The sequence below is a fragment of the Camellia sinensis genome, chromosome 4 (genome assembly GCF_055761805.1).
Source record: "Camellia sinensis isolate YWXY chromosome 4, ASM5576180v1, whole genome shotgun sequence".
In the NCBI taxonomy this organism is placed as follows: domain Eukaryota; kingdom Viridiplantae; phylum Streptophyta; class Magnoliopsida; order Ericales; family Theaceae; genus Camellia; species Camellia sinensis.
The window spans coordinates 87,229,026-87,250,714 of NC_138964.1; the positions used below are offsets into that span (position 1 = coordinate 87,229,026).

Below are 21,689 nucleotides of genomic sequence, written 5' to 3' on the forward strand. Positions count from 1 at the left end.
CGAATTGATCATATGTTCATTACCCAAAAAAATACCAATAGTTTTTACCATTTTTGATATGTTTTTCAAGGAACTTACTTTTATAAAGCTAACCTCCTCTGAGCTAAAAATACCATCAAAGCTATGAACCACTTCTAACCTTACATTGTTGTATTACTCTCGTCTCATAAAGTTGTAGTTGTCGAAAAAACTCACTCATTGCTATTGTCAAAAAAGTGTAATCAAATAGCCATCGTTGTCGCCGAAATATCGCTGCCAGAGAGGTTTTGAAGGTGGGATTTGGTGAAGATAGATTGGTGATGATAGAGGTACGTGCTCTCATAAATCCTCTCATGATTTAGTGATGGTGTGCGCTCAATTGTGAAACAAGATGTTCCAAAATAATTTATATCCTATTTAGTAATTTCATTTAAGGTTATTATTGTAATAAAAAAAAAATAGAAGGTTCAAAATAATAAATGGAGTGCTAATTGTAACACTCTTACTTAAAATACGAATTGTCCCTTATGATTTTGGATACAATTATCCGCTTGTCAGGAATATTTTATTTAATAGAATTAACATAAAAAGGGAAAGTCCTAACTACTCTTCCATACAACAATAAAATTAGATGAATCGTTAATTGAAATACATTTATGACACCATTAAAAATAATTAATTGACCTGATGATTTATTTATAAAAATGGTCATTTGTTATGCAATTAGGAACTTGAAAGAGCATGATGTAATTTCCAGAACCACAACATGCAATCTGTATTTTAAGCAAACTTTAAGGAGGTGTAATTGCAACTCCCCACCCCCCGCCAAAAAACAAAAAACGACGAAGCCACACTCATGGATATATATAGTTATTTTCCAAAACACATTGGAGAATTCAGATTATTTACTGCCCAAATCTATTTAACAATCAATAATCTACTGTACAGGTTGAATGGTAAACTCCATTAGAATTGTACAACATATAGAGATGTATTCAACTTGCCTATATTGAAAAATACACAAGCTGTTTAAACATGTCATTATTGTCTTGAATAGCGGTCCACAAGTGCCTTGGCTTTCTCTGGTGCGAAGAACCGTGCCTGCACACAACCTCAATAGTTACAAACTTCTCTTTTCCATTTCATTTATTTATTTTTTTTGGGATACATTGAGGAGAAGAGCAGAATCAAACACATAACATCCTACAATAAGGTTTATGAGTTCTCCTGGCCACTGAAATTAATTCAAGTGGTTTCATATTTTAATTTAACCCAAAGAGAAACATCAAAAATTTTCCATATGCAGAATGAACCAATGTGAAGTCTTCAAAATGAGCAACAATCAAAGTAAATGCCTCAAACTCACATTTTAAACAAAATAAACCAAACCCAAACTATCTATGTACCCCTGCATCCTGATAAGTTATATTTAATATGAGGAGAAGAAAGGATTTATCTCCCTATCCAACTACCCATCCAATAGCATTTGGCTTCAGAATTCTATGGACTGCATAAATCTTGTCTTCCAGTACATAATGCCACTGCTTTTTTTCTTTTTCTTTTTTTACACAGCCGTACTGCCACTGTTAATTGTAAACATCAGCACTGCCACTGCTCTAACAATATTGTCAAAAAGCAACCTCTATGGCACTGGATCAATCAAAATGACAATGCACTATTTATATGCAATGTTCATTGCCTCATCAATAACATCACCACCTTGCATAGACAACACCATGGTCACTGCTGTTCCTATTAACACTTGGGACTTACCTTGCTTTTTGTAAGTGCTAAAAAAAATTATAGATGGTGATTTTATTGGATTCTCCTAGATTATATGAGTAAGAATTCTGTGGATTCCTCATATTCTAGTTTAGTCACAGAGATGTGGATTGCACATCATATGAGGGGACATCAGCACATACAAATGAAAAACATTTCAACGTTGTCCAAGAAGCCGGTAAAATAGAAAAAGGATTTTCAAATTCAAATGACACGTAAGGATTGAAAAGAGGTGTTGATAAAGAAGATAAAAGAGTCATTCGTTGGCACAGAAGATATAGTGATACTTCCACTATTCCAATCTTACTCATTTTGTCTTACATTACATTTTATTCTTCTTTAAGGTTTGGATTGTAGTGGTGGTTTAATGATAAGAGGCTTTTATGAAAGGTATCAATGTAGCTCTACAAAAAGGCCCCACTTGTAAACTTGGCTGCGTAGTGTGTTTCCTAACAAAATCTTTGGCACAAAACTGAGAATCAGTGTTTTAAAAGGTGCGCCTAAGCGTGCGCAGTTAGGCACCAGTTGCACTTGAGACATCTCAGACAGCTTGAGGTGAGGCACATTAGGAAAGGCGCATTTGAGGTGCTTGAGGTGTGCGCCTTAGGCTTAGGCGCCAGGCACACGCCTCATGTGCTACATTTAAATTTTTGCTCCATCCTTATTCATTGTGTGTGTAACCATATGGAATCACAACCCACTTAATATAAAATGTAAACACATGCTTTGAGCCCCTATTTTCATATCGAAAAAAGCTCTAGGAATTAAGCAAAAGTTTTGGGATTGCAAGATGGATGTATGACTTTGGGATTCCTTTCAATGTAGTAAATTACAACCGTTTCGGGCCAATGATTGATCAGGCAATTTGGTCCCGATTTAAAATTAAAACCACTAAGATATTATATGGTGTGAGTTCTTAATCTAAAAAAAGAAATGAATCATGTTAATAAATTGATAAAGAAAGATAAATAGTATAGGGCAAAGTAAGATTGAATGTTATTTTTGAGAAATTTTTGAAACGTTGAATGTTATTTTTCATGATTTTTGAAATATTGAATGTCATTCTATTTATTTATTATTTATTGAAATTCTAAGAATATTTGTTTTATGTTAAAAACTTGGCCTATATTAATATTTTGGTTATCTTCAACAACTTGTACCTCACGCCTTGCCTTGCGCCTCACGCTCAAGCTCTAGAAGACCTTAGCGCCCCAATGTGCCTGGAGTTTTTTAAAACACTGCTGTGAATGATGATGATCTATTGAAGTGTTAGTTTCATTCTTAGATTGAGAGAACCACAATCAAACTTTGATTTATGTACTAGACACCTGAGTCAAGATGCCCCTATAAAACTGGACCTTAATGTTGTATTTGCATTTGCTAACTACGATTCGTGCAGTGTGATTTGTAATGATGGAAATACCTATAGTCAATTTTACTTTTGAATGTCTAATTGACCTAGTCATGTCGTCTCAGGTACACAACTTTTTTTACACACTTAAAACACTAATAAAGGCTCCGATTGTCTCAACGGAAATTTGCTGTCAAAGATAGAGCATAATGATTGGTGTGCTTTTGCTTCCTTTTATGGCATACAAATCACCAAGGATAACATGTGGAGTATCAATTATTCTGGCAAAAACTCCCAAATGAGTAGGACAATGACTTGGTTGAGTTCATTTGGATTTCTAGAATTTCGTACCTTATATGAAATGGCAACCTTAAATTGTCAACAATGACAGGAAAAGAAAAACATTTGCATGTGGAATGTGTTAAAATAGAATCACATACTTGTATAAACATCCTCTCTGCATCTCCAAGTCTACCATTTTCCTTCAGAATAATTCCCTGCAGAAGCAACAAGAAGATAAAGTTCACATGCACAACATTCACAAATATCCCGAGGTATTGATAGGAAGTTATTCTACAAATGATTGGAGGAGGACAGAACAACACATCTGAGATATGCAAGTATCACCAAAATCAACAAAAAATTATGGTAAGGATCTTCTGCTTGTATCCAGATTATGTAGATTATCTAATCGGGGCCAGAAATAAAGGAACTTTTACTTCTTGTTTCATAGTATTGAACAACGAAGTTCTGCTTCTTTTTTTCTTGTTTCTTTTGATGCTTGTGCCATCATTCTTCCTTTTTCATGCGGATGGTATCTGACTTGGGAACTTGTGCACTCTTATCTACATCTGGTCTACCAATTGAATCCATTATATAGAACTCAAATTGTTATTGCTAAATTGTTTTTACAGTACAACATAAGAAACTCAACAGCATTGAACTTGCTCTAATAGTTGCAGCATACTCGTCCTTGAATTATCTTCAACGCTTCCGTCATCGTTTAAATTTAGGTATACGACCAACCCATGCATATAACTCTTTGAGGACACTGGAAGCTTGACCTCTAATAGCTAACAGAGGGACCGTAGAGCCAATCCAAATGACCTCGTCTCAAACTACAGCACTACTTTTTACTTTGATGACCTTCATATTCATAGGCACGAAAATCAGATGGCTCAGAACTCTCTTAACCATGACTTACTTTCGAAAATGTTAACCAAAATGGATCACTATATTCAAGAGATGATTTTGTTGCGCACAAATGCAAGTTATCTAAGACCGAAGCTTGGATAGATAAGTGTTGATAATTTCCGTACAACAACTTGAGTTATAGAAATGTGTTGTACTGGGGCTTAATAGATTAGATTTGGAGTTGAGAGTGTTCTAGTTTAAAAATCAAATCAGCAGTTGTAGATATCCCTCCATTACCCTTACATGAATAGTTGCATGTCTTATAAAATATTATATTAGGATGCGTTTTCAAAGTGGGGAGTTAATTATATTAGGACTAGTGTTACATTGGTCATATGGTGCATTCTTAGCAAAATTGGTGAGTTAATCAATCACTAGACTTGAGTAAAAAATGGTGATTCTTTACTCCACATTGGAGAATAAGCCTAATTTGGCCTATTTCAAGATTCTAATCCCCTATCTACTAAAGGATCCTAATATATTTTTAGGGAAATGCCTCCTATTTTGACTAGCTCTTCAGCATTTCAATAAAGACCTTCATACTGTTGATTGCACTATATCATCTTGACATCCCTTAGCCATTTCGGTTAACAGAGCTGTTAGAGCATGAAAATCGAGACAAGGAGTTTCGTGGTGGACTAGCAAATCAAACAAGGTTGACTGAGACAGGTCAAGTTCGTGGAGCGTGGAGAGGGCTTTAAAGTGAACTAGGGTATGGTTGTAATTCCTTTAGTCTATGATGTGCAACCTTTTGATTTGTTTAGTGGATTATTTGAGGTGTTGGTGTAACGGCTTAGGTAGAGACCTGATTTGTTTATTTATTTTTCTTTCTTCTTTTTCGTATAGCGGTGGTTGCATTAAAAAGGATTTCCGTAGGCCCGTGGGCCCCCCGAAGCCAGTCCTGTCCTGAGTGGGCCCAAGCCCGAGCATGGCCTGGGACTCTAGGCCCCCCCTCCACCCCCCCAAAAAAAAAAGAACTCTCTGTGTCAACGATCATAAAATTGAAAAAAAAAAATTTCAAACGAACGTTTGACCGTTTTAACACCCAACGACCAAATTATTATCATTATTTTTATTTACAAATTAACCCCCTCATCCCAAACTCCTATAAATACTACGCTTCCCATTTTATTTCTCACACACAATTCTCTCTAAAATAGTGTCATTAAAGGCGTGCCTAGGCCCAAGTCTCATCCAGGCCCAAGGTTTGGGTCCTGTAGTGTTCCAGGCTAAGGGACTTCGATAAGGTGCGCCTAGGCTCAAGCCCCGTCCAGGCCCAAGGTTTGCGCCCTGTAGTGTTCCAGGCTAGGCAATTTCGATAGCACCTGATTGGCCCAAGGCTTGCGTCTTGAGGGCTTTTTTAATTGTTGCTTTAATTAGTTTTGTTTAAAATCTAACCATTGATTTAATATGGTGTAGTTACAGAAGATCCCTACTCTTATTACAGATGCCAATACATTGAACATTCAACCCCAAATCAATGATAGAAGAAAAATTAGCCCTAATACCTTATCTCCAAAAAATGCTAAATGTTTAACATTTCATTTTGTTTATGTTGAACCTTAAATTATTTACTTATATTAAATTATATATATATATATATATTTCTGTACAAAGTGCGCCTCATTTCGATGAAGCCTGCGCCTCCCCTTGCGCCTTGAGCCTAGGCCCCAGGAGACCTTGGCAATCTCTCTCAATTAATTTTGAAGTCTCATACCTAAATGGTAATTGCAATTGTGCAAGAAGAGGCTTTTATCAGAAGAAGCTATTGTATTGCATATGCCAACCGGTAACATCAACTATTTTAATTAAATTTATTATTTATTCATTTTGTTACATTAATTATTTCTTAACATATATTAGTTGTTATTGTTTACTCATTATTTAAATTAATTGTTAGTTCTTATATATTATTTTACTTACATTACTATGGATCCTAATATTCCAAATATATATGTCGATATTGATGCATGTACTACACAACATGAATCTATTGATTCTCCTTCTAATGTACCTAATATCCCTCTTCCAACAGTTGGATTATCATCTAGGATTTAAATTAATTGTTAATTCTTATATATTATTTTACTTACATTACTATGGATCCGAATATTCCTAATATATATGTCGATATTGATGCATATACTACACAAATAGGATTAGATGATCAGACTAAGAGAGTTTTTTAGGACCAAATGGATGAGGTATTACAGGATATACCCGTAGAAAAGAACCTAGTTATAGGTAGAGATTTCAATGGCCATATAGGAGTAGATAAACTAGGTTATGAGAGAATGCATGGTGGGTATCGTTTTGGTGATTGAAATGAGACTTGAGAGAGTATTTTAGGTTTTGTGTTATCTTTTGACCTAGTGGTGGTCAATACTATGTATAAGAAGAGAGGATGAATTAGGAACCAAATAGATTACTTTCTAGTAAGAAAAGGGGACCATCTAAAATGCAAAGACGGTAAGGTGATTCCTGGAGAGAGCCTGATGTCTTAACATAGGATTTTGGTACTAGATTTATGCTTTAAAAGGCAATACCATGCTCGAAAAGATAGTAGACATCACAAGACTAGATGGTGGGGGACCTAAAAGGGGATAAACTAGACATATTTAAGAATAGAATGGATAAAGAAGGTACTTGGGACTTGGAAGATGATGCTAATACTATGTGGAACTCGGTGGCCAATTGTATGAGGAGAATCTCAAGGGAAGTTCTTGGAGAGTTGAAAGGAAAGGGACCCCACTTTAGGGAGATTTGGTGGAGGGAGGAGGTCCAAGCAGTAATAAAGACGAAAAAAGAGAGCTTTAAAAAGTGGCACAATAATAGAACTGAGGAAAACCTTAAGCGCTACAGATTGGCCAATAAGGAGGCCAAAAAAGTAGTGAGGGAGACTAAGTCGAAAGACTATGATGACCTATAGGGTCCGTTTGTTTGCCGCTATAGCAGTCCAGAGTGGACAAACAATGATGAACAGTAACCATATATGCAGTGTTTTTAAAGGCTCAAGGCGCACCAAGGCACTGAAGGTCTCTCGGGGCCTAGGCACAAGGCGAGGCGCAGGCTTTATTGAAGTAAGGCGCACAGTCTTCGTAAAAAATAGAAAAATTAACATTGACTAATCATTCATAGTACTAAGACAATTTTTTTAAAAATAAAAAGTAATCAAGATTCAAGACAAAATATAAAATAATTCTCAAAGCCATGAAAGTGCATATTACATAACATTCCAATTTTCAAAGATCAAATAATCCACATTCAATAAAACAAAAATAAAAACATAAACACTAAACATCCAAAACATATATATCCAACAAATATTAATATACGTCTTAACACTTAAAAACATCAATATCAAAAGAAAGGGTAGGTTAGGTTAGTGTCAGTCAATCATCATCCTCAACATCAATGGCAACATCTTCTTTTCCATCAGTTGATTTATATCTCTCAACATCTTCCTCCTCTGTGTCATTTGAGCCCGCTTCCTCGTCATCTATTAATTGAAGTGGAGTCAATGTTGATGATTTAGATATCCTCGGTTGTGCCTTTGAGCATGAACTTGTTGCTCTACTTGCATGGCTACTTTCTTCTACTCCAGAAGCTCTAGCAACAGTGGCCCACGTCAAGCCATCATCATCATCAAACACAGGCTCATTATCTTCATCTGATTCTCCATCCATCCTCCCAAGCAACCACTCATTGCTTTCATCAATATTTTGCAAAGATATGGGATCAAGAGTGTTGCGCATGTCATACCTAAATCTCAATGTTCTATTGTATTTGACATACACTAAATCATTGAGACATTGTTGTTCCAATCTATTTCTTTTCTTGCTATGAAGCTGCAAATATTAAAAAGATATTAAATTATATTTAATGAGAATAAAAAATATTTGAATTGAACAAAAAATTAGTTAGAATGTTAAATACTCACATGTTCGAATACACTCCAATTTCGTTCACAACCCGATGAACTACATGTTAGGCTACGGACTTTTATGGCAAAAGTTTGCAAGTTTGGAGTATAAGAACCATATGATGCCTGCCAATCAGCTGCGATAATCCACCAGTTAGAAATAACTGTTACCAAGTATTGAGTTTTACTAAAAGTATTACTAAAAATAAACTCTATGAGTCTATAATATATTACCTGATGCTCTTGTATTTCTTTGCCTAATCGCAACAGACTTGCCAAAAAGACTCTCAGCCTTCGTATAAATACTCATCTCATTAGTGATAAAATCTTAAACAGTGACATCCGGGACGAACCTTTGCATGCATTCATAAAACCCATTCATCACTTCATGATCTTTTTGCACCTCTAACGCTTTTGGGTAAAAGAATTCTGGGTTAAGAAAATGCGCAGCTACATGTAAAGACCGATGCAATTGGACATCCCATCTTTTGTCAATAATTTCGAAGATTTCATTATACTTCTCTTCTTTATGATCAAATGAACTTGCAATGCATTCTTTTGACCTACCCATTGCCTCATAAATGTATCCCATGGGAGGTTTCTTTTTGGTATCAACCAATCTAAGCACTTTGACAACAGAACCCGAGACCTTAAGGGTAAACACAACAGTGTTCCAAAACGAAGGCATCAACAAAGTTTGTGCCATTCTTTTACCTTGTGGCTCATTTGCCCATTTGCTTGAGGTCCAGTCTTCGGAGGTGACCATCTTTCTCAAAATGTTTTTTTGTTGATGCATCCTAGACAAAGTCAAAAAGGCGGTTGCAAATCTAGTTTTTGCAGGCTTGATCAAATTTTTCAAATTTGTATAGCGCCTCATCATGTTTACCAACGTAGGCCGATTGTAAATGTAGCCATGTACTGCAATACCCCTTTCAAATGTCTTTTTCAGTCTAGGTATCTAGAAAATGTCTTCTAACATCAAGTCCAAACAATGAGTAGCACATGGTGTCCAATACAAGTGTTCATACTTAGCTTCCAAAAACCTCCTTATAATGTAACAATAACGAAGAATTATTATTTTCAAGTTTTTAAATTTTACATACAAAACAAACTATGAGTAAACAACTTTGATGTAAGGAATGAGGAAATATTCTTACCCGCCAACACATTAACTGCAGCACTATCAGTGATAACTTGCACCACATTCTCTTTTTCAACTTTCTCCACAAACTTGTCTAGTAATTCAAATAGCTTTTGTCCATCCTTTGAATAGCTAGAAGCATCAACCGACTCAACAAACATGGTTCCTCTTGGACAATTAACTAAAAAGTTAATGAATATCCTTCCTCTCTTATCAGTCCAACCATCAGCCATTATGGAACACCCGTATTTTGCACAATCCTCTTTATGATTCTTCATCAAATCTTCAGTATGTTTCACTTCTTTTTGAGTTGGGTAACCCGCACTTCATGGTAAGTCGGTGGCTTCATACCAGGACCATATTGGCCAATGGCTGCAATCATTGGTCCAAAACTCTCATAACTTACTGCATTAAAAGGGATACCAGCATTATACATCCACCTTGCAAATCTTTGCACTGCCCTAGCTCTCATTTCTTTTTTGTAAGGGTCATTTGCATCAATTTTGGTTTGTTTCCCTTTTGCTTGGTCTCTTTGATTTTTCACCACTGATTCAGGATTGGGCGGGAAGTAAACATCCATAGGCCCTTTTCTCTTTGGCATTTTTTATTTGGATTTGGATTTGGAAGAACCTTGGCTACTACTCGTCAACTTACGGTGTTGATTGACATTGATCTCAATGACATCATCATCTTCATCATCATCTTCCATGTCCATGTCATCGAAATCAGGCAACATGTTCATTTCTTCTTTTTGTGTCTTTTTTTTTTGACATGAACTCTTTAATCTCTTCTCTTACATGAGCTGGACACTTCGGGCAAGCAGTGACATTCCTATAACCTCCCACGAGGTGTTGTTTCACCCGATAAACACCTCCATTTGATACTTTACCACAAAAATTACACTCAAACTTGTTTGAATTATTCTCCTCCACCAAATGAGCATATTGCCACGCCGGATCGTTTCTATTACTTTCCGATGTCATTTTCTACTTAGTACATACTACACAACACAAAAAATAAATAACAGAAAAATAATTTCAGTATAATGAATGTAATGTGTGTTATGTGATGAATTAATTAATGTATGTAATGTATGAATCAATTTTCTATTTTTTTAATTAATGATGAATTAATTAATTTCAATATAATGATGAATCAATTTCAGTATAATCATAATGAATGTAATGTATCTATTTTTTCTATTAATTGATGTATGTAATGTATGAATTAATTAATGTATGTCATTTTCTTTCTTTCTTTTTTCTTTTTTTTTTTTTTTTTTTTTAACAGAGACAGACTCAAAACAAAGGGAAAAAATAAAAACGAAAAAGAAGAACAGAGCTAACTAGCAGAATAAGAAGGGAAAAAAAAAAAAAAAACAGAGCTTCGACAGAATAAGGAGGAGAAGAAGAAGAGAAGAGCCCAACCCAGCAACCCAACGAGCGAAGCAAAAGAAAAAAAAAAAAAAAAAAATCGATCGAAGCTCTGTCGAAGAAGAAGAGCCCAGTCGGAAGGAGTTCGAAGAAGAAGAAGAAGAAGAGGAGTACCTGGTTCGAGAGAGAAAGGAGCCCAGTCGAAAGGAGTCGAAGGAGCTTCGTCGAAGGAGAACACAGATTAGGGCTTTGATTTCAGTCAATTTGCGTCCTCATCTGATTTCGCGTGTATTGTATAGCATTTGAGTTGTAATCGTATGTGTAGGAGGCTATAGGAACACAATTTTCAGCCGTCAGATCTGAATTAAGCACAAACAGAGAAGCCCGACTAGGTGCGCGACTGTTGTACTGCGCCTCGCCTGGCACCTAGGCGTGCCTTTCACAACACTGCATATGTCATGTTTGTTTTGTTTATGGTGCTCTGGATTGGTAGTCCGTTTGGATTGTGAAAGGCCTTGGCAAGCGAATTGTTAGTCTGGGCGAGGAGGTGGTATTAGAAGCTAGTCCGTTCGGTTTAGGGTATTACCGGACATCCGTCCGAAAGTCCGGCCGGTCAACTACAAATTTATTTATTTTTATTTGTTGGGCATTTTTTTTTAACATTTACTTTTAATGTTATTGTATTTTTTGTTAAGTAAAAATCATAATTTTATTTGTTTTATTATTTTATATAAAAATAATTTAACAATCTCCACATTAACAACTATCATCAAAACAAATACAATTTTACTAATCCCCTCACTATCAATCCCCTCCATTCTACCTCTGAAAACAAACAGGGCCATACACTAGACTAGATAGTAAGGAGGGAGAGTAGAGGATATACAAACTTGCTAAGATAAGAGAGAAAAATAAGAGATTTTAATTAGGTTAAGTGCATCAAGGGTGGTGAAGGATGATGAGATTAAGGAGAGATAGAGAACTATTTTCAGAACTTGTTAAATGAGGAACATGGAGGTAGGTCAAAAGGGGAGGAAGTAGGCAGTAATAAAGGAAACCAGGACTATAGGTTCTATCGTAGGATTAGGGACTTTGAAATGGAGTTTGCACTTAAGAAGATAAAATCGAATAAGACTTTAGAACCCAATGATATACCTATTGAAGCGTGGAAATGTTTGGGTAAGAAGGGGGTTGTTTGGTTGACTACGTTATTTAACAAGATTTTGTTGCCTAGAAAAATGCCAGAGGAGCAGACGAAGAGTAATTTAGTGCCAATATATAAGAATAAAGGAGATATCCAGTATTGCAACAACTATAGGGAAATCAAGTTAATGTGTCACACAATGAAAGTGTGGGAGAGAGTGATGGAACGTCGATTACGAGATATAACAGAGTTATCAGAAAATCAATTTGGGTTTATGCCTGGTAGGTCAACAATGGAAGTGATTTATCTTTTGAGGAGAGTAATAGAAAAATATTGAGAACAAAAAAGAGATATTCATATGATTTTTATTGATCTTGATAAAGCATATGAAAAAGTGCCTCAGGATATAATCTAGTGGATATTAGAGAAGAAAGAGGTAACAAAATGTTACATTGATGTGATTAGGGATATGTATGAAGGTGTGGTGACCACTATTAGATAGCCTGCTGGAGAGGCGAGTGAATTTTCAATTATTGTAGTGTTACACCAAGGATCAACCTTAAGTCTTTATCTTTTCGCTTTAGTTATGGATGAGTTGGCGTGCAATATTCAGGATGATATGTCATGGTGTATGCTTTTTGCAGATGATATCATGTTAGTGAATGAGACTAGAGAAAAAGTTAACACTAAGTTGAAGATTTGGAGAAAAACACTTGAGTCTAAAGGATTTAGGATAAGCAGAACTAAGACAGGGTATGTGAAGTGTAATTTTAGTAACAATCACAATGAAAGCAGAGGGGAAGTGAAAATTGAGAACCAAGAACTACCTAAGAGTGAACATTTTCGTTATTTAGGATTGATTATCACAACGACTGGGGAGATCGGAGCGAATGTGATCCATAGAATCAAGACGGGGTGGCTTAAGTGGAGGAGTGTGTCTGGAGTACTATGCGATAAACGAGTATCCATTAGACTAAAAGAGAAGTTCTATAGAACGGCTATTAGACCAACGATGTTGTATGGGACGGAATGTTAGGCAACTAAGAAACAACATGTAGATAGGATGAGTGTTGCTGAGATAAGAATACTAAGGTGGATGTGGGGCAAGACTAGAAAACACAAAGTTAGGAATGAGTATATTCGAGAATGGGTAGGAGTATTACTACTAGAAAATAACTTGAGAGAGAATAGATTGAGATGGTTTGGTTATATACAACGGAGACCAACAGAGGCAGTAATGAAAGGATGCGATATAGTGACGGTAGATGGTAGTGTTAGGAGAAGGGGTAGACCTAGATTGACGTGGACTAGTATAGTATAGTAAATAGAGATATGAATCTCCTTAATTTCGCTAACAAAATGGCCTTGGATAGAGTCGAGTAGAAAAGAATGATTCATGCAGCTGACCTTATTTGATGGGACTAAAGGCTTGGTTTGGTTTGGTTCAGTTCAGTTTGGTTTATAAGAAGCTTCCACCCATATAACACCAAGATGGTGACAATTATAGTCCCATTGAAGGTAAGCCTTCATTTTGGACATAGAAATGTACACCCATCAAGACTGCGAAACTTTTAGAAAGTTAAAGCGACAAAGTAATCTAAATCATTGAAATGCTGTGGGAAAAATAATAAATACAAGTACCTTTGCTAAGTAACCCCGAAAATCATCAGGGTGGGTAGATATGAGTTGATCATAGACAGATAAAGCATCGCTGATATGGCCCCAATCTGAGTACACTTTTCCAAGAAGCAATTCAACCTGGAAAAAAAATCGCACAAAACAAAATTTGGTCAAAAAACATCCGACAGAGAAAAGTAAAACAATCTTATAACAAGAAGTGATTCAACCGAAAACTCTAAAAAGGTTGGTCATACAACAAGGAACAGACTAGAAAATTCTTAGAAAAAAGGATGGTTAATACATTGTCTATTATTGTTAAAAGTGCTCTTAATTAATCTCTTCAAAAATAAGTAGTGTTATGATTGGATGCCAGAGTAACATGAAGGATTGACATTGGATATAAGGAATGTAACTTCACTAAAACTAAAAGAAAAACAGAGGAAGTTGTGAGGTTACAAGGTCATGCAGAAAAGTGTGCCTTTCATTTATAGTATCAATAATCCCAATGAAAGAGAGATGAAATAGGACGTGGCATGGTGCAGGATGGATGTAAAGGAAGGGCAACGTGAACCTATCGTATTGATAGATCTAATAAAAGAACTATTTTTCATTTGATCAACAACAAAGAGATTTAGGCATCCTCTACTAAAAAGATAAAAAGAAAGAACGTACACAACCCAAACAAAGACTACATCAAAATCCTTCTGCATGTCACACACCGACAACCAATCTCTAGCTAACAAAAAAAAGTGGAATCTCTCTAAAAAGAGGATTCACCGAAGACCAAAAGGAGGTTACATGGAAAATTTTATCCCACAAAAAATCCACATCCCAACATATCCACAAACTATGAATAGCAAACAATAATCACAAAAAGCAAGCAAATCTGAAGCAAGCCACGGCCAAAAATGCCCCACAACCTGTTTCAACAGGTACCCAACAATGGCAAGGCTGAAAAACTAAAAAATATCTCAAATTTCATGGAAAAAACACCAAAGACGAGAAGAACAAGGAACAAAAGTGCAGGGAAAAAATCCAAACAACATTTTTTAGCCCAGAAACTCCATCAATGATGCTTCGAAGCCCCAAAGGCACCTCTCACACTGATTTTGGAATGCTAGGGTTATTGCAGAACCCTTGAAATATCTTTCATGTGCTCCCAAATTCAAATCACAAAAAATGGACCTATCTTTTAAAAAACCATAGAAAAATAGAAAAATCGTACCAAATAAATTTAGATGAACATGAAACAACTTTTCTGATGATCAGAAAGGGAAATCAAGTTCACAGGAATTTTTTGGAATTTTTCAGTATTTTTTTTTTGCAAACGCAAAAAGAAAGAAAATGCAAAGCTTACATCAGCAGAGTAGATTAAAAAATATAAATGCAAATTTGATTGAAGCTCAGATTCCAAGTTCGAATAAATACACCAGAAAAAGAAAGAAAATACAGAAAAAGATAAACAAATGTTGTTATGCGACAATGAGAAGAGAGTCCAACTTAGGGTTCTCTCTCATCTACTAACCTTTATATTAATCAAGTCGTAAGTACACAAAATACCCTTTGGATAAAACAACATAAGACTTGGCAGAAAACAAGTAAAGATCAATATCTGTTGAAATCAGTATATTGTTACACCATTAGTCAAAAACTATGAAAAAACGCACAAGTGAGTAGATCTAGGTTTATAATAGAAGTAGAGAGGAGAATCAGATGGAAAATGAACAAGCTAAGGAAATAAAAGGAACCCATAGCATCAAGATTGCTTTTTTAGCAAACAGTGTGTGTCAATGCCTAACAGTGCTTCAAGGACAATTTATCAGGAGTATCAGCTGATTCTCCCCGATATGGAAACACTACCCAATATGTATTAGCCAATACGTACGTGATTTTTTTCGCAGTGATACAAAATAGAAAATGCAATCAGGAGACCCAAAATCTATTATGTAACAACTGATTTTTCGATGCATGGGTCCTATCGCAACCACATCAATGCAAATGAAACCAAAAACAAAAAATATATATACATAAGTATGCACTTCACACGTAACCACTTCTGTATGTAATTAAGGGAGTATATATTTCTCAGAGGTGCATTATGGATACTCTTAGAAGGTCTACATAAGTTACACTAGGAAGAAGAAAATGGAAGCACCTCAAAACCACAAAGGAATATTCTCATCATTTTTATGCCAAAATTGCATAATTTATTAAGCAAAACAAAACTCGAGGTGGTTACAAATATAACCTTCATTCAAATTGACATATTATTGCAAAACATAAATCCAAGATGAATACAAAAATTAGTACAGATGATAAATATCTTATCAATAGGATAAATGATATTGTTTAGTGATCGGAGACCAGTAACTGAGATGAATGAAGAATGTGTGGTTGCTTATCTTCCATATAGCATTAACCCCAAATCAAACAAAAAATTGGAAGAGAATACAAATCAATCAACTTTTCCAGGAAGTACAGCTACAAGCTACATGCACATGATATGAGAATCAAATAACTTTTGGGCATGGTACCAATCAAAGATGCTAGATTTGCAAATCATTGCAGTCACAACTCACTTGGATTGGATCCACCGCCTGTGTGTCCGTTTCCAATGAACTTCTATCAGCATTCATGCTACCATCATTTGATTTTTCTATATTCAAATGTTCGCGAGAGGCCAGAAGGACCTGAAGAGCCTGCATAAACGATAACCAGAAGTAAGCAATGTATTTGTGTACTGTTTTGCAAGCTGCTGTAAGATTCAAATTATGAGAATCAAATGTTTAAACACACAAAAGAGTGATGTAAAATCTGCTTCAAATACTTGAAAATAGTAGCAAAGTGAAAGCATATGAGAAATTAATATTTTTTCAATTATTATTTGGTTAGTGAACTAAGGATTGCAGTTCTGGAACACAGCAAATATAAAGAATACCTTCACCATAATTACAAAGTAATGGACTGACACTGAGAAAGGGTCAAAATATCATTTCAGATGTTGTTTCACTTCGCTTGGAAATAGAAACGTTTTCGAAATATTTTAGACATGTATCAGAAACATATGCGAAATGAGACAAAACATTGAAAATGTTTGGAAACAAAAACTAAAACCTATATAAATGTTAATAGTTTCTCAATTATTAAATAATTGAACATGCTAGAAGCTCATACACAAGATTTAAAGGCTTAGTTCGGAAGAAGTTTCTATGATACGAAAAACATTAAAAGAAAATGCAAAAAACTAGTAATAGTAATGTAAAAAGAAAAAATAGAAAGTACTTTACAGTGACAAAGAAATAAAACAAGTGACATAATCATACTTGATTTATCTTCTCCTCAACTTCCCTCTTCTTTCTAGTCTCTTAGGTTCTCTAATAACTCTAATTTTTTTTCTTTTGACAAAAATAGACCTAAAAAAAAGGTGGATTGTTAAGTATTCTTAATAGGTCTCAAAACAATACATTGTTTCAATCTATGAAGCACAGGTTCTCTTAAAATGTTGTCGTACTCATACTGGGCACTGGTACGCATACCGATAGGGCTACATGCGTACTAGGTAGTCGAAATATGTATCGGGTACTTCTTATACATTCTTTGGCAGTTGGATACTCCGTGGTACTTCGTGGGTACGGAATGGATACATCTACACCAAACTATGGGACATTGTTGGAGATATTTTTAATTTATTAGAGAGTTTTGATTTACTTGAAATTGCAAATCTTTTACTTGATGTGCAAGAGATGAAAGATATATTATTCAATGATAAAATTGACGAAAGTAAAAATTGAAGTTTCAGGTTTCCAAATTTTCCTTAGCTTGCTTTCGGAATGAAAGTTTGTTTTGTTGTTTCTCCTATTTAACGGCATTAAAATAGCTTATGGACTTTGCTTTGGTATTGGTATTGTTGAAATATGATTTATCTTCTGGTTTTGTAGTTTCTCCTTTCAGTTTTGGTAATGAATTTTGATTTGTAGGTTGAATCTCAAACTATAAATTATTGACATACCTTAACCGTACCCATATTATATTTTTTTTAGGTTTTGCTATATCGATGTACCCGTAGCGTATCCATACCATTATTTGTACCCGCACCCGTGCTTCGTAGGTTTCAATATGTTTCGTAGTGTCTCCGTGTTTCAGTATATTTCAGTGAAATCATTGGAATTCCAATATTCCACTGATGTTTCATTTCAATTTCCTAAGAAACATAAATGTTTCAAGCATTTCGATGGAAAAGAATAAAATTTCGTTCCTTGATACTGAGTCAATGGAATTAGAAAACAAAGGAAATCCCCCAGTCCCCAACATCATTCCATCTATAATAGCAACTTAAATCAATGATCAACTCAAATCATCAAGGAGACCTAACTGATCAGTTTCATTCTAAGAAACTTTGCATCCAGAATGAAACAAAGGTATAAATCAAAGTTGCTACGAATCCTTAAGCTACGAATCCTTAAGAGACAGCAGGAATCTAGTGAAAATCCATTTAAATTTTTCAAAACCAACACAACCATAATTGCAGGGAAAAGATAAATTTTAGTGCACTCAACTATCTCCCAAGTCTAAGAAAAAATGAATAAACTCCATGTAAGAATATTAGTGTATCTCGTGTAAATATTATGAGAGATTTTGTAAATATTATGTAGAGTTAGCATTATTCATATTTCATTTTTAGTCTTAAGGTTAGGATTACTATATAATAAGATGTATTCTTTTGTATTTTCTACACGTTCGAATATACAAGTTATTTAGAAATCTTACATGGTATCAGAGCCACTCCCGGAACCCTAGAAATTGTTTGCTCTCTCTGAGTCATGGGTTGTGGGTTATCTTCTCCCTAGATTGCGATTGTGTCTCGAAGCTGGTTCTCAAAATTATCTCTGAGTCATGGGTTGTCGGTCATCTTCTCCCTCGATCGCGATTGCCTCTTGAGACTGGTTCTTGAGTTATGCTAGTTGTCTCTCTGGTTCGTTGCCTTTGGGTGGTCAAAGGAATCAAAATCGCGACACGACATCTATTGTCGCTGGAATCGCGACATCAGCATCTATTGTTGTCACATCCACCGAAATCTCTCTCTCTCTCTCTCTCTCTCTCTCTCTCTCTCTCTCTCTCAGATTATTTGGTAAAGAAGTCACTGGGTCCTGTCTAGTTATTGTTGTGACCATCAATTTCTATTTATTACATTTTAACCACAGTTTGTTTCTCTAGTTTCCATTACTGTGGGTTTTTACGTTGTACTTGTTTACTAGTACACTCACAATTTCGGATGACAAAATTTAGGCATCAATTGTAGACTCACTGGTGCCAACTATACTTATTGGTTTAGTGTTATGCAAAATTTTCCGCATAGTCGAAAAAAACGGAGATATGTTTCTGGTTCTATTCTTCATCTATCCAATTCGAAAAAAAAAAAAGGGAAGGGAATTAGGCTGCTTGTGATACTTGGGATTGTGATAACACCCAAGTTCTGACTTAGTTTCACAACTCTATGGAAGACTGTATTGGGATGATATTTTCCACGTACACTACTGTCAAGGAGGTGTAGAACCATTTACACAGTTTATCAACAGTCCAACTTTGCCAAGCAGTATGAGTTGGAATCAGCTATTCAGAGTCCTCAGCGAGACAAGTCTATTCAGCTATTCAGAGCTCTCTTAAGTGGTGACTTGGCCCGTTGGAAACAACCCAAGATCCAACTCTGATACCAAGTTAGAATTATTGGAGGCATCCAATCCAAAATCAATTGGCAGTGGGTGGAGTAACCTCTAGAGTATATGAACCAAACTTGGGTGGATTAAAGAAGTAATGTGGGACAAGTCTCTAAAATAGAGAAAGGGCCACAAAGAACTTAGGTTAAGATAAGAAATGCCATTATTGTTTTAGACTTAATCTAATGTTACATGGACTCAGGTACAAGTGTCGAGTGCGGGTATTGTATCTTGGAGTCAGACTCGGCAAACTTGTAAATGAGGGATACGCAGGTACGTCTAAAAAGTACCCAAAAATTAGACATGGATACATGGATACGGCTAAACATGGATCTATCAAAAAAATATTATATGTTTTTCTAATAAAATTACTACAATTTATGGCTCATAAAACATATTTTTATGGTGATGCTGTTCTACACATTTTGTAGTTAAAAAATATTGAATAAAAAATATATATAACATTATTAAAAAATGAATAATTTATTTTCCATGGCTCCACCCAGCAGTAACCTAGTCCCATCTGAACACATCTCAGAAGGCAACACATGGGTGCCAGCTGCAACACACTTTTGTACATCTCTTTTTCAGTCAGAGCAATAAACATCTATGTTTTAATATCAAGGTCTTGAGGGGTAGGAACAGCAGAGGAAGACACCAGAGGAAGACGAAAAGAGACTTGAGAGGTAGGAACAAACACCAGAGGAAGATAAAAACAGACAAAGGGAAAAAAACAAAAATCGGAATACACTGGCGAGTCAGCGACTCCAACTCTGCTTCAGCCTTTCACGTTTCTTCAATTCTGCTTCAGCATTCCAGGTTTTTTCTCCTTTCTGTTCTTGTCATGGTTGCAAGTCGTGAATTTTTTGTTTTTGCTGGAATGTTTTCTTCTCATCTCTGACCCTCCTATTCAAACCACGAAGAAGGCTTATATTTCATAATATAGTATTATCCAAAAAAAAAAAAAAATAGAAAAGAAAATCAACTGTATCAGTTTGTATTTAGCCTTATTCCACACCCATACCCATGTTGTATCGTGTTTACACGGGTACCTCTTAAAATACAAGGAGTCCATGTAACATAGGACTTAATTGAGGACATGGCTTCTAATAGAACCAAGTACTTGAAATTGATCCATATAGCTGACCCATATAATTGAAACAGAGGCTTCATGTGTTGAGTCATAAAATGAGCATTTCCACAGATTGCATGTAAACGTCATATATAATTGATGTATTCTCAATATGTTTTTTCCACACAAAAAAGAAATTTGTTGACATAACAGAAGCCTATTGATTTGTATTTACATCCCGTGTCCTTGTCCATGTCCATGTAAAATATAGCAGTTGCAATTTAAGCATATTCATTCTCCTAGAAAGGGACATCAACACTGTATTACAAAAGGATTTAAATTTCACAATGAGGCAATGCATTTGTAAGCATTATGTATTTAATCACATAAATGCATAACCAACCTCATCTGGTTTCTTAGCAGCAAGTAATGCATTTGTAAGGCCACGCAGAACTTCAAAATTAATGGTTTTAGACACCTGTCAGGTAATTAAAACAGTCATGGACAGCTTTTGTGAATATTAGTGGTAAAGAAACATGGACAAAAAGGAAAAGGAAAACAAAAAGTTGCTAACACAGAAATATATTATCACAATGTTGTATGTTTACACATCTATTTATCTAAATGAGATCTGATTTAGCTGCATCAGGAATAAAGTTCCTCAAAAAAAAAGAACTGATAGGCTTGTATGTGTGGTAGAAGCATGACATAACATGTGTCCTCAAGCATGATTGTGTCATAACTTATCAAAGGAAGTAAAACCTTTGTTACTGAAAGATGAACTACATTAATGTTCCTTGATAAATTATCAACAAAGGAAGGGGGGGGGGGGGGGGGGGGGGGGGGGGGGGGGGAATGGAATAAAGGATTTGCAAATAAAAGTTAGACCTGTTTTTCAAGTCTTCAGTTGCTAAACCTGTGTCAAACATGGGGACGACTTTTAAGACAAAAATAAGATGTAGAAGTTTTCCCCGTATCTAGGGCATACCAACCATTGCAGACCTCCTATATGCAGCAGCACTCCCATCATAATCTCTGAGTTCATAGTTAACTTCCCCAAGCAAACGAAAAGCATCAGGGTCATTTGGTTTCTTCTGTAGAACAAGATTGATTCAGAGAATTGAGTTACCATCTTAAGAAACTTCCAAATGTTTGACCTTTTCTATCGTATATTATACATCAAGTGAGTCAATACAAACCTTGGTCAAATCCTCCAGCAAAGAGCCAGCCCGAGTATACTCTCCTAGTTCTGCTAATGTTGCTGCTGTTGCCTGAAAGTCCACTTAAATAAATTTAAACAGATTTGCACAAGAGTACATACACCAACTCTTACAAAACATGGTTGGCACCAAATAAAAAAATAATATCAGCAGGGAAAAGTTAGAGAAGTTAGTGAA

General features: G+C 35.5%; 1 protein-coding gene across 4 annotated transcripts in view; it reads right to left on the reverse strand.

The window, feature by feature from the left end:
• Nucleotides 1-819: 819 nt before the first annotated feature.
• LOC114294519 (Tetratricopeptide repeat (TPR)-like superfamily protein) overlaps nt 820-21,689 on the reverse strand; it is a 78,717-nt gene continuing 57,847 nt past the window's right edge. For 3 of the 4 annotated variants that reach the window (XM_082925292.1, XM_082925293.1, XM_082925291.1), the window contains 7 exons: nt 21,492-21,563; nt 21,285-21,386; nt 20,696-20,770; nt 16,086-16,205; nt 13,528-13,644; nt 3,553-3,609; nt 820-1,080 (listed from right to left, as the gene is read on the reverse strand). In XM_082925292.1, the coding sequence (XP_082781418.1) occupies nt 1,021-1,080; nt 3,553-3,609; nt 13,528-13,644; nt 16,086-16,205; nt 20,696-20,770; nt 21,285-21,386; nt 21,492-21,563 (603 nt within the window). In that variant the 3' untranslated portion in view covers nt 820-1,020. Of the gene's footprint in view, nt 1,081-3,552; nt 3,610-7,595; nt 8,155-8,246; nt 8,366-13,527; nt 13,645-16,085; nt 16,206-20,695; nt 20,771-21,284; nt 21,387-21,491; nt 21,564-21,689 lie in introns of those variants that run through there. The other variant, XR_014366733.1, reaches the window with a different exon arrangement.